This window comes from Euleptes europaea, chromosome 2 (assembly GCF_029931775.1).
Source record: "Euleptes europaea isolate rEulEur1 chromosome 2, rEulEur1.hap1, whole genome shotgun sequence".
NCBI classification, from domain to species: domain Eukaryota; kingdom Metazoa; phylum Chordata; class Lepidosauria; order Squamata; family Sphaerodactylidae; genus Euleptes; species Euleptes europaea.
Window position 1 is genome coordinate 86,084,146 of NC_079313.1, and position 12,992 is coordinate 86,097,137.

The following is a 12,992-nucleotide window of genomic DNA, read 5'->3' on the forward strand; positions in this document are numbered from 1 at the left end:
ATATTTAGCTAATTCATATGTTGGGGAACCAATGGCACTCACGATGGGTCGGAGTGGAACGGAATCCTTATGAATTTTAGGTAGTCCATATAATCGTGGTGGTTGTGCTTCAGTCTTGCATAGTTTTCTGTGTGTGTCGGGATGAAGAGTGGAATTCTTGATCAGAATGCTAGTTTTCCTGGTAATTTTGCAAGTTGGATCTCGTTTTAGTTTTTTGTATGTGGCAGGGTCCAGAAGTTCCTCAATCTTCTTTTTGTATTCTTCTGTTTTCATGATCACTGTGGCATTGCCTTTGTCAGCTGGTAGAATAATGATTTCTGGATCTGCACTGAGGGTCTTGATGGCGTTTCTCTCCTTGCGTGTTATATTGCTAGCAGGGGGCTTTGCTTTTCGTAGAATTCTTGCTGTTTCTCCTCTTATTTCCTCAGCATCTTCTTCAGGTAGATTACGAATGGCAGATTCGTAATCTACCTGAAGAAGATGCTGAGGAAATAAGAGGAGAAACAGCAAGAATTCTACGAAAAGCAAAGCCCCCTGCTAGCAATATAACACGCAAGGAGAGAAACGCCATCAAGACCCTCAGTGCAGATCCAGAAATCATTATTCTACCAGCTGACAAAGGCAATGCCACAGTGATCATGAAAACAGAAGAATACAAAAAGAAGATTGAGGAACTTCTGGACCCTGCCACATACAAAAAACTAAAACGAGATCCAACTTGCAAAATTACCAGGAAAACTAGCATTCTGATCAAGAATTCCACTCTTCATCCCGACACACACAGAAAACTATGCAAGACTGAAGCACAACCACCACGATTATATGGACTACCTAAAATTCATAAGGATTCCGTTCCACTCCGACCCATCGTGAGTGCCATTGGTTCCCCAACATATGAATTAGCTAAATATTTGACCACCCTCCTACAGGACCACATTGGAAAAACCACTTCTTACATCAAAGATTCAACTCACTTCATCAACAAAATCAGTCCGTTAAGACTCAATCCAAAGGATATATTAATCAGTTTTGATGTTGTATCCCTCTTTACCAAGGTTCCAGTTAAAGACACAATCTCATTGATTAACCAGATTTTTCCAGAAGATATAACAGCCTTATTTCACCATTGTTTGACAACAAGTTATTTCCTATGGGATCAAGAATTTTATGAACAGATTGATGGAGTAGCTATGGGAAGTCCACTCAGTCCAGTAATAGCAAACTTTTACATGGAATATTTCGAAAAGACAGCATTAGAATCAGCACCTTACAAACCTACAGTCTGGTTCAGGTTCGTAGATGATACATTTACCATTTGGAGCCATGGTGAAGAAAAATTAATGGACTTTCTAAACCATCTTAATAATATCCATCCAAACATTCAGTTTACCATGGAAAAGGAAATTGAGGGTAAACTCCCATTTCTTGATACCCTTGTCATCCGTAAATCAAACCTTCAGTTAGGTCACAAGGTCTACCGGAAACCAACTCACACAGATCGCTACTTACACAAAAACTCCAACCACCACCCCCGACAGAAAAGAGGAATAATCAAAACATTAATGGACCGTGCAAGACGGATCTGTGAACCACAGTTTCTCAAGGAAGAAACTAACCATCTAAATCACGCACTGCTAGCAAACGGCTACTCCAAGAATGAAATCAGAAGGGCCATTGAACCAAACAAAAATCAGAAAACTCAAGAAAAACAGTCTCCCATAGGAAAGGTTTTCTTGCCATTTATTAAAGGAGTCACTGATAGGATGGAGAAACTTTTGAAAAAACATAACCTACAAACAGTGTTTAAACCCACCAAGAAAATACAACAAATGCTACGATCAGCAAAAGACAAAAGAGACCCCCTCACCTCTGCAGGAGTATATCGTATACCTTGCAGCTGTGGAGAAGTTTACATCGGGACCACAAAACGCAGCATACAAACAAGGATAAAAGAACATGAAAGATACTGCAGACTTGGCCAACCTGAGAAATCAGCAGTGGCTGAACATGGACTGACACAAACAGGACACAGGGTCTTATTCCAAGACACTGAAAGACTGGACAATTCTACCAACTATTTTGTCAGATTGCACAGAGAAGCCATTGAAATTCATAAACATCAGCACAACTTTAACAGAAAAGAGGAGAGTTTAAGAATGAATAAGGCTTGGCTTCCTGCCCTGAAAAACCTCCAGACAAAGACAACATTCAACAATAGCCATACAGATTAGCTTTGGATTACACACATTAACAGATCACTTCAGGATACAATGGTTCCATATTAACATACCATACCCTCATTAGCACATTATCTTGATACTTACAGGACAATACTTTTGCAGGACAATACTCAGCTCAAACCCAACCCCTTTCTGACTATATATTACTCTTCCTACACCCTTGACACTGAGAGACACTGTCCTTCAGTGTTACTACTCTGAAGATGCCTGCCACAGTTGCTGGCGAAACGTCAGGAAAGAAAATTCCAAGACCACGGTTACACAGCCCGGATAACCTACAAGAACGAATAGAAGATTGTTTGGAGTGGAATAGATCTGCACAAGGAGCTATGTGTGAGGAGGGAGGGTCAGGTAGTAAAAATGAAAGGTAAAACCTTTGAGCAGAATACTCCACAAGTCTTAGGATTTTTTCGTGTATAGCCTCAGGTTTATCATATTATTTTCTCCCTGGAGGAGAAAATCTATAACGGCAGCAGGCAAGGCTGTAAAATAAACCCTGTCTGGGAACATTTTAATGACATTCCTCGACCTATGGGTAAGGCAGGCATGCATGCAAAATGCAAACACTGCAACGCAGAAATGCAAGGCCTAGTGGCCTGAATGAAACTGGAGATAGATAATTATGAAATCATTGCAAGGCGGACTATATATTTCTAATAGTATAACCAAATCAGTAATTTTTGATATAACTGTAAAACTAATCTGAAAAGTTATTATTCTAGAAATGAAACCTTTATCTGGTTGTAAATATTAAGATTATACCAGCAAGAATGAGTCTTTATGTTGAAAACCATGATTTAAATCAAGTCTTACTGACTAGTGATTTAAATCGTGATTTATATCAAATCCACCCTGCATAGAACTGACCACATTGATCAGGCTGCACCTGGAGTACTGTGTGGAGTTCTGGAGGCCTCACTTCAAGAAGAATGTGGACAGAATGGAGTGGGTGCAGAGGAGAGTGATGAGGATGACCAGGGGCCTGGAGACCAAGCTCTACAAGGAAAGGCTGAGAACTTGGGAATGTTTAGTCTGGAAAAGAGGAGGTTGAGGGGGAACATGATTGCTCTCTTTATTTGAAAGGCTGTTACTTAGAGGAGGGCAAGGAGCTGTTCCTGTCAGCAGCAAAGGATAGGACTCGCAATAAAGGGCATAAATTACGGGTAGAAAGGTACTGGCTGTTCATTAAGAAAAATTTTTTTACAGTGAGAATAGTTCAGCAGTGGAATTGGCTTCCTAGGGAGGTGGTGAGCTCCCCTCTTTGGCAGTCTTCAAGCAGTGGCTGGATGAACATTGTCAGGGATGCTCTAGGCTGATCCTGCATTGGGCAGGGGGTTGGAGTAGATGGCCTGTATGGCCTCTTCCAGTTCTTTGATGGCTTTCAAAGACTTTAAGATCATGTCCCAAACATATTGCACACTGTCATGGACCATTTTGGTTGGTCTTAATACATGAACTTTGTTTTTAGATTTTTCTTTGCATCTACCTGGAACTTCTGTCTTCTTTAAGGCAATTACTGGAAACATCAAATGCAACTGCTATGACCACAAATAAGACTGCTGAGACTCAAGGACACACTGGCCTTTTAGCTAGGCTTATAGGATCCCATGGTTGCTATTAGCATAAGGCCTGCTAAGTTAAAGCCTCATTTAAAAACCAGGATATGTTTTTGCCATGTTCATCGTGGGTGGAATAAGTTCACAACTAACCGTGAAAAAACAGGAGGTGGGAGGCAGCTGCAGATGGTTCTAATTTGCCACTACAGTAAACAGAAGCATGAAAACCATCTGGACTGACCCGGCAGACTAGTGTCCAAAGTTTTCTTCTCAGATCCATCTCTTGCTTTTTAATTCTCTTTTAATCACACCAATGAGACGGGCCTCGCCCTTTATACTTTTCTACAATTAAACCAGGCTGTTTACTGCTTCGGGGTTCTGACACAGATTCATTAGCAGTTGGTCATATCCCCATTAGAGAAATTTCCGGTAACTTTTCTTTTAAAAACTCTGTGGTGTTCCTGGCATGTTCATACAGAAAGTACTTTGAAACCTGGGGCTAGTGCACGGTTCCCATGGTTCTTATACATTAAAGCTAAGAATATAACGTTTTCAACTACATGGATGCAACAGGCAGGAATTCAGGAAGTTAGTATTTTTTTTGGTATATGACTTATAAATTTTTTTGCAATGTTATTAATCCTGGTCCTACATCAATTGTTAATTTACATATGTGGTGGGAGGAAATGTGTCTCTTCTTTAGTATGCAGGCAACCACTTTAAGTGTTCAGATTGGACCAGGGGTGCAAAGAGAAATAATCACATAATCTAAAACACATGTGGAACATCTACCCTTCATCACTGGTATATCTAGCAACAATCATGTAATGCATACCCTGCCTCATATGCATTGCTAAAGCTGGCCACTTCAGAGGTCCACCATGGCTCAACATAGGGAGAGGTAGTGCCCAGAGCACCTCATAAAATAACAACCATGTACCAACAACAGCCTAATAGGACATATAGAAATTGAGAGGCTGGAAATGGTGAACAGAGACTGTTCAAGGGCATAGGCCTTACTGTCGGTCTACACCTGCTTGGTGCAGTGGTTTGGAGCGGTGGACTCTAATCTGGAGAACTGGGTTTGATTCCCCACTCCTCCACATGAGCGGCGGACTCTAATCTGGTGAACTGGGTTGGTTTCCCCACTCCTACACATGAAGCCAGCTGGGTGACCTTGGGCTAGTTACAGCTCTCTTAGAGCTCTCTCAGCCCCACCTATCTCACAGGGTAGTGGGGAAGGGAAGGTGATTGTAAGCCAGTTTGGTTCTTCCTTAAGTGGTAGAGAAAGTCGGCATATACAAACCAACTCTTCTTCTTCAATTACCTGTTCTGTCAGCTGCTATCCAGTGACAACTGTTCCAGGCATCTTATCTAGTCCTGCCACTTGTGATTCTTTAACCAGGAAATTTTTTTTTTGAATGACCTGTTACTCTTACTCTGAATTATAAACTAAACCCTGCCCATATGAATATTGCAAAGACACCACTACATCTGCCACAGTGTTTGCTTTAACTACAGGGCATCTTGGCCATCTTCTGGGCATGGAGTAGGGGTCACTGGGGTGGGGGAGGTAGTTGTGGATTTCCTGCGTTGTGCAGGGGGTTGACTAGATGACTCTGGTGGTCCCTTCCAACTGTATGATTCTACAGCTGTGAATACTTTACATTCAAGAGTCAAGTCTGCTGGGTTTGTCTGTCTCCGGAATGTTTCTAACCCCCCCCCCCCTCATGTGATCTACTGTGTCTGGAGAGAGGGCTGCGTTACCGGAAAGACGAGCTCTGCAATACGCCTTCAGCACTAACCATTCTCTTGAGGGTTTAATCCCTCCCGCCTTCCCATTCCACGATGCCAGGGTTAAACGCACAAGAGAGCCAGAGGTGGCGACCTATGAGCTTGTCGTAACGATTGTTTCACGCCTTTCAGCACTTCTACACGGAAAAGCAGAATCGGAGAAGTAAATCGCCCAGAGACCATCGTACGTTATGTCGGTCTGTCCGTTATCTGCGGCAGCTGCGCCCCACTCATCTGCAGCTGCCCAACACGTGGCAACAGTACCTGGGCGCAGGCTCTCTACTTTGCAACCTCAATGCAGGCTAGTTCACAGTGGGTAGCCGTGTTAGTCTGTCTGCAGTAGTAGAAAAGGGCCAGAGTCCAGTAGCACCTTAAAGACTAACCAGAATATTTTCTGGTAGGGTATGAGCTTTCACGAAGTGAGCTGTGGCTCACGAAAGCTCATACACTACCAGAAAATATTCTGGTTAGTCTTTAAGGTGCTACTGGACTCTGGCCCTTTTCTACTCAATAAAGGCTGATCTACAACATGAAGATTCTAATCTCCTTTGTCCTTAAGGGACGCTGCTGGACTTTGTCGCTCTGGATGAAGCAAACACGTCCTTTCCTGGCTGGAGCAATCGCTTGCGGTACCGGAGCGGCCCTTTCCCATTGTCTTTTTGGCAGAGGACCAAACGTGACGGGATCCCCCCGGGCTACGCTGTCGGGAAGTCCTACCGTCTCCTCGCCTGACCTCATAAGGCGGCAAGGACGAGACCCGCCCGCGCAACCCCGCCGCTTCCCTCGCCGACCGGGGGCAGTGGCAGCCCGGGGAGGGGGCGTGGTCTCCTTGGCCCCGCCCCGGAAGGACGCGCCGGCTGAGGGGAGCGGCGGCGGCGGCAGCCAAGGAGTAGTGGAGGTGGTGGGTGGGCAGGCAGGCTGGCTTCCCCGGCGGAGCCCGGGCCATGGGGAAAGAACAGGAGCTGCTGGAGGCCTCCCGCACCGGGAACCTGCCCGCGGTGGAGAAGCTGCTGTCGGGCAAGCGCCTCAGCTCGGGCTTCGGGTCTGGCGGCGGCTCCGGGTCCTCCGGGGGAGGCGGCGGCGGGGGAGGCGGCGGCGGCGGCGGGCACCCGCTTTCCAGCCTCCTCAGGTAAGCTCCTCGCCAGGGGTGTGGCTGTGGGTGTCTGAGGGCGTCCGGGCGGAGGGGAGGCCGGTGCCTGTGCGCTGGCCCTGAGGCGGCCGGCGGGGGCGTGTCTCGCCCGCGGTCCTCGAGGCGCGGTTGCTCGTGGGCAGCGCCTGCCCGCCTCCCGAAGGCGCGCGAGCCCCAGGCGAGGCAGAGGGCCGGGCGGCCGAGTTGGGTGCCCTGAGGTGTCGTGGAGTGTCCGGAGCCTACGGCGGCGTCTTATGCTGCAGGCTTAAAAAAACAAAAAACCACCACGGTGCAAATAGGAGTGCGGAGTTACTACGGGGTGTTTGGAGGGCTGTGGGTGTGCAGTTGGCTTGGCTGTTTCTGGGCTTCCGGGTTTCCTGCAGCAAGTGGCATGCAACCGGTGAACTGAGGTTCTTTTGCTAGGCAGAGGCATTCGCTGGGGGAGTTCATTTGCGCAAGGTTTTCTTTTAGGAGACTATCACGTGCGTTTAGGTTGGCGTGTGGCTAACACCTGTCTGTGTTAGCGTAAAGAGTCCTTTGTAAAACAAAAGTTTCTTTTATGAATACTGGTTCAACCAAGTTTTTTTAAAATTTATTATTATTATTATGTTCAGATTAATTTACAATCTTAATTATTTTCCAATTCACAAAGTACATAATGTAAAAAAGTTCTATCTTCTCTCTAAGCAAGTGTATATAATTAACTTCCCCTCTCCCCTCCTCAGTCCCTTTAATATCCATGTTTCTCTCTTTGTATTCAGTTCTAATTCATTATAATAAACCAAATCTGTCAAACCTACAATACAGTTTAACTTTGGTAATTTAATTACTCCAAACATTTTGAATTAGATCAATTCATATCCCTTAATATTTCCCAATTTAAGTTCAGTTACACAATATGTTGTCCATGCCTCCCATTCTCGTGGTTCAACCAAGTTATGGCTCTTGTTATGGCAAGTAGTTGTGTTATTAGACAGGACTGATTCCATGTAGGCATTGCTGGTCTTTTCTCAGAACTGCTTTATAGCTTTTGCCCCAAGTGGCAAAACCATTTTAAAAGAACCTTAAGAGGCAAGAAAGAGTATTTGGGAGGAGGGTTGAGTTTGTATGCAAAGAAGGGCAGATTCATACAATTAAATGGATCTGCTTTGATGGTTTAGGATTAAATGTGACTCCCAGTTCTGAAAAAGTGGACAGCCATTGCGCTATATTTAAAATGCCTATGCCACCTTTCCACCCAACTCAGGGTTCCCAAGGTGGTGAAAAATTAAAACATTAAAACCAACTTTAAAAAATGTATGTTTAAAACAATTATAAATAACAATTAAGCAAAACATAAACTGGAAGGAGGATTAGTAAATTATAGTGTACTGTACTGTTCCCAGAAGTGTGGATTTTCTTCCCAGTAGCATAGCTTCTGCAGCATGAGAGCCACTATGGGGTAAAGATTAGAACATTGGAGAAAGACCACGGAGACCTGGGTTCAAATTCCTGTGTGCCACTAAACTTGCTAGGGTGATCTTGGGCCTGTCATACTCTCTCAGCCTAATCTGGATTGCTGGAATAAAATGGAGGAGGGAAGATTTATCTGTGTTTGGAGCTGAGCTGTTTGGAAGAGGGTGGAATACAAAAAGGCACTGAAGAAATAAATCAGGTGTCCATCAAGAAAGATCTCTTTCTTGGTTAGTCTCTGCCATTTTAGACTCTTATTAATGTGTACGTGAAGCTAATTTCTTGCCTCAACATTTATCACTTGACACAATTTGCCATTTTGTTTTCCAGTTACACAATTTGGAAGGATCCTGAATGCTTTGACGTTTTCCTCAGATACAGCTATTTTACTGTTCATCCTTCCTCTTGATCATTTAAGAACATTAAATAGCATTAATTCCAATATGAGTTTCTTGGGAACGTCTTTGCTTCTGTTTGTTGTGAAAACTGACCACATACTCCTATAGTCACTGCTTCCCATTAATCATATTTTCTCCCACCTGATGACTGAGTTTCATTTAGAAGACTTTAGTGAAGAGTTTTTGGAAGTTCAGGTATATAATGTTCTATCACAAACATGGCACATTTGGACAGTGTTTTTTCACCTCCCTTTCTCTACTGCAGCCCTTGAAAAGCCCTTCTAGAGAATTGTAGGACCCTTGAGGACAATGTGGGAGACAGCACAATAGGCAACTGGAAGAGATCATTGGGAGATCCCCCCCTTGTGCAAGTTCTTCTTTGATTCATGTGGGGAGAGCATGATTTTTGCTGTTTCCTCCTGTGCTGCACATGTGCGAGGTCCCATTTTCAGGGGGCTGCAGTGGAGAAAGGGAGGTAGCGAAATCATTTCTGCAAACTGGGTGTAAGTTCAACCCAGTTTCTATCAATCATCACATTCATGTGCTTGTTAATATTCCCAAAGAATTCCAAACTATTAGTGAGGTGGGACTTCCCTTTCCTTGTTTTCCCTTGTTCTTTGCTGATTTTGTCTCAATGTTTTTATTTCTACATGCTTAGTTATTTTATATTTAATAATGCTTTCCACAGTATGCCCACTGGCCTTTAATTTATTGGCTGTCCCTGGATCCTTCTTTACAATTGGTAATATATTGGGTGCTTTCTAGTTTGCCAACAAAGGAAGTAAATTTTAGTAACAAGCTGTAGATGTTTTTAGTGTTTCTCCCTCTACTGTCCTGCCCTTTTAAAGCTAAATGGTTACTTGTTTAATTTCTCAAGGTTTCTTTTGTATGGCTCCTGTCACAAAATGCTGCCCATAATGGTTGTGACATATCTATCTTTCTGTGATTAAGACAGGGTGAGTGAACAGACATTAAGTAAATTTCAGGATCCTTTTGTAAGTTATAGTCAAGTAAGGCTTCATCTATTCTTGCTGACCCTCTCAGGTAGGCGGCTGTGTTTCAATGCCTAGTGGCTGGGAGCCAGTGTGATGTCTTTCTGAAAAGTGAAGAAAGCTACTATTGTCCTAAATAGTAAATTATAGGCATTAGGAGACAGCCAAATATTGTGTGTGTTGCTTCCCTTGAGGGAGTAGAGGAATGATTCTTACCCTATGGCACACTAAACTTTGTTAAAGCTTTGAAGTCCTTCCAAAGGGGAGGATAACATCAGGTGCCATTTCAGTACACCCTTTCTCCATTTCCCAAGTGTGGTGGAGAGCAGGGGCTGACCACTGAAGCCAAGTTGGGAGAAGACAAGTGATGCTCAACATGGCTTTTAAATATTTGGACCCAGGTGTTTAAATATGTGTTCTCCAAAGTAGACAAAAAGGTGTGCACTTGCAGCATGGTACTTTCTATACCTGGTGAAGTACAATTAATGTGTGATACTGTTTGCACACCAGACATGTTACCAGCTAAGATCCAAACCACTATTGAGCTTTGATTTGTTCTTTTAAGTACTGTACAGGTATTAGTGACTTCTTTGTGAAACAACAGTTTTCCAAAGGCCTTAATAGACCCCTGTGTGACTTTCCTCAGTTTCCAATATCTTAAGCGCACATATTTCGTCATCCTGTGGTACAAGCCAAGGCCCTACAAACGATGGATGTGAGTAAACCATTGGACTCATTAGGAGAGCTTGTGTGTATTTGAAGTTAAATGCATGCTTCTTGGAATTGGTTAGAGTCTGTGAGTTGGCATGTAGCATATCCTGTTTGGAAGCATGATTGAATATCTGGAAGGATGGAATTGCTTGAAGTTATTGGGCTGGAAACGGAAAACTGATCTATTTCAGAGAGAACTGGAGTTTTTATTATGTTGGGGAATCTGGCCCGACCACCATAAATGGTAAATTAGTTTGTTGAACTTCCTAATGTAATCTCAGGTGATTCTAAACCAAATACCTCTGTTATGTGTGATATCCAAACAGTAGGGCTATTGTAAGCTCACACTTCCTCTAAGATACTAGAATGCTGCTTAGGAAAATGTTAAGCAACAACCAGAGTTGATCTAGGTTCCCCAGAATGAGCTGTATGTATTGCTGGAAGAAGGGAAGAGTTTTCAATATGCTGGTTTGATTTGGGTCTTTTAAGCAAGAGCAAAAGAAACCTTCAATTGAGATTGAATAGAAAAGGGTTACGTTTGATCTTCATGACTGTAGATACAGTTCATCATTTGGTGTATTTACAGAAGGGACATGAATCTTGATATGCTCGCTTGTTGAGATGGGATGAGGATTTCCAGATGATTACAGTCCTTTGGAAAGAATGCATGCATGACTGCTGTGTGATTTTGTTGCTTTGCTATGTTGTGGCTGGGCCAAAGCATGTAATATTAAATATTGGTCCTTGTTGCAGATCTGTTGTTATAGTAGTTATTTCCTGTCTTAGGTTGTGGTGTCTCCAGCTTCTTGGGTTTTTCCTGTTTGTTTAGCAAGTGTATTGAAATTGGCACATTGCTATGGGTATGCTATTGAAATTAATATTGCTTTGGCATAGAATGCTACCTGTAAATGAAGGATTTTTTCTATAGGTTTTGATATTGGTAGTAAAAATTAAGAATTACCAAGTATTCTTGAGCAGTAAGACGTCTCAGATACCTTTGCATAATTAATGTAAAAGTGGCTTTTCTCATGGCTTCCTGATTCTTCAGTTTGAAATTAGGTGTTTCTAAATGAGTGCAAGAGGGCCCAAAGAAACTCTTACCTTGTAGGTTAAACTGAAACTTGGCAGAATATAGTTGTGTGGTGTAGAGGAAATACTGGGGCTAAAGAATGCAAGTGGGAGTCAAAAGATAGCATTCTGTCTATATATATATAACAGCTTCCTTATTTGTATGCATTGGTATAATTGCTGTTGTGTTTGGTTTTTGGCAAAATCTGCAGAAAATCCACTGTATTGGTGGCTTTGTTGTACAGACCACTTTCAAACTTAAATTCTACTACGAAGTCTTTCACAGTCAGAGTTCATTGGTTCTTGTAGGTTATCTGGTCTGTGTGACCGTGGTCTTGGTCAGGAAAGAAAATACCAAGACCACGGTCACACAGCCTCCGGATAACCTACAAGAACCAATTCTACTGTATTCTTACCCCACAAAGCTGTTTTAAGGATGACACATATAGGGACTATAGAACCTGAACCTGAAAGTATCACTAAACATAAAAAAAATAATGAGACATCTAGATAGTAGAGTTCTTTTTCCAGCTACAACTTCAGAGTCTACATAACAAGTTGGTTTTGGCCTGTAGGCAGCAGGAAGTGTGACTGACCACTGCGGAGTCACCTTTATGTAGGGGTCCCATAAAGTCTTGTAAATGCTTATTTACTTATATCCCAAAGGAGCTTCTGTTATTGTCTCCTCCAGAGGCAGGCTGAGAAAGCATGATTTGCCCAAGGTCACCCAGCAAGCTTCCATGGTAGAGTTCCTAGTCTGACACCCAGTTCCACTGCACGCTAACCACTACACCACACTGGATTTCTTATTTCTTGAACAACCATATCTATTCAGTGCCTGTCTGAAACAACTGAAAAACGGGTGCTTTGGGTGCTGAATCACTAAGTGTTCTTCTGTGGTGATGGGCTATTTGGTTCTCCAGCTGTAACAGAATTTGAATTAGTTCACTTTATGTCTGACTCTCTTACCAGTCTCTGCTTGTTACCCATAATAAATTATTGTGATTTTTATTAAAGATTTTATTCTTATCCTGGTTCCTGCGGCGCAGTTCACCTAAAGTTATGTATAAAATTATTTTGTAACCCTAATATTTGCAACTACTAATGAATTTACTTTTTATAATCAGTAGTCCAGTCCCCCAAATCTGTGGAAAGATAGAAGACAGAATGACTTATGCAAGCAATTAACAGTAGAATCAAGGACTAATGGTGGAACTCTTTCTCAAGTGTTGGGTATACTTAGAATGTTTCTTATAGAAAACCAAGACATTTATACTTTTAAGTTCTATAAATATGCCTAATGGTACAATTTTATGTTAACTAAGTTATACATGATCCATTTTATATTGTTAAATCAGTAGAAGTAGTTTAGGTTTGATAAAAATATGTACTGCATATATTGCTTTTCTAAAATCCTATTTTCTTAGGGGAACCCCCTCCTGGCTTCAAAATTTCTGGAAATTTTACGTCTGCATGCACAATTCTTTTATTGTAACTTTTCAATATTGAGAAGAGGTTCAAGGGTACTTTGCCACTTGGATGCTAACAATTGCTTCTTCTCCTATGCAAGTGGCAAATTGCATCACACTGGCATATTAAAGCATTCAGTGTATTCGTAATACGCAGCTTATTCAAAATGTTATGTGCATGTA

The 12,992-nt window shown here is 42.5% G+C and overlaps 1 protein-coding gene across 1 annotated transcript in view; it reads left to right on the top strand.

Annotated features, from left to right (window-relative positions):
- Nucleotides 1-6,521: 6,521 nt before the first annotated feature.
- Nucleotides 6,522-12,992, top strand: part of ANKS1A (ankyrin repeat and sterile alpha motif domain containing 1A) — a 141,344-nt gene continuing 134,873 nt past the window's right edge. Inside the window, exon 1 of the mRNA XM_056867497.1 lies at nt 6,522-6,719. Within this exon, the coding sequence (XP_056723475.1) occupies nt 6,535-6,719 (185 nt within the window). The 5' untranslated portion in view covers nt 6,522-6,534. The remainder of the gene's footprint in view (nt 6,720-12,992) is intronic.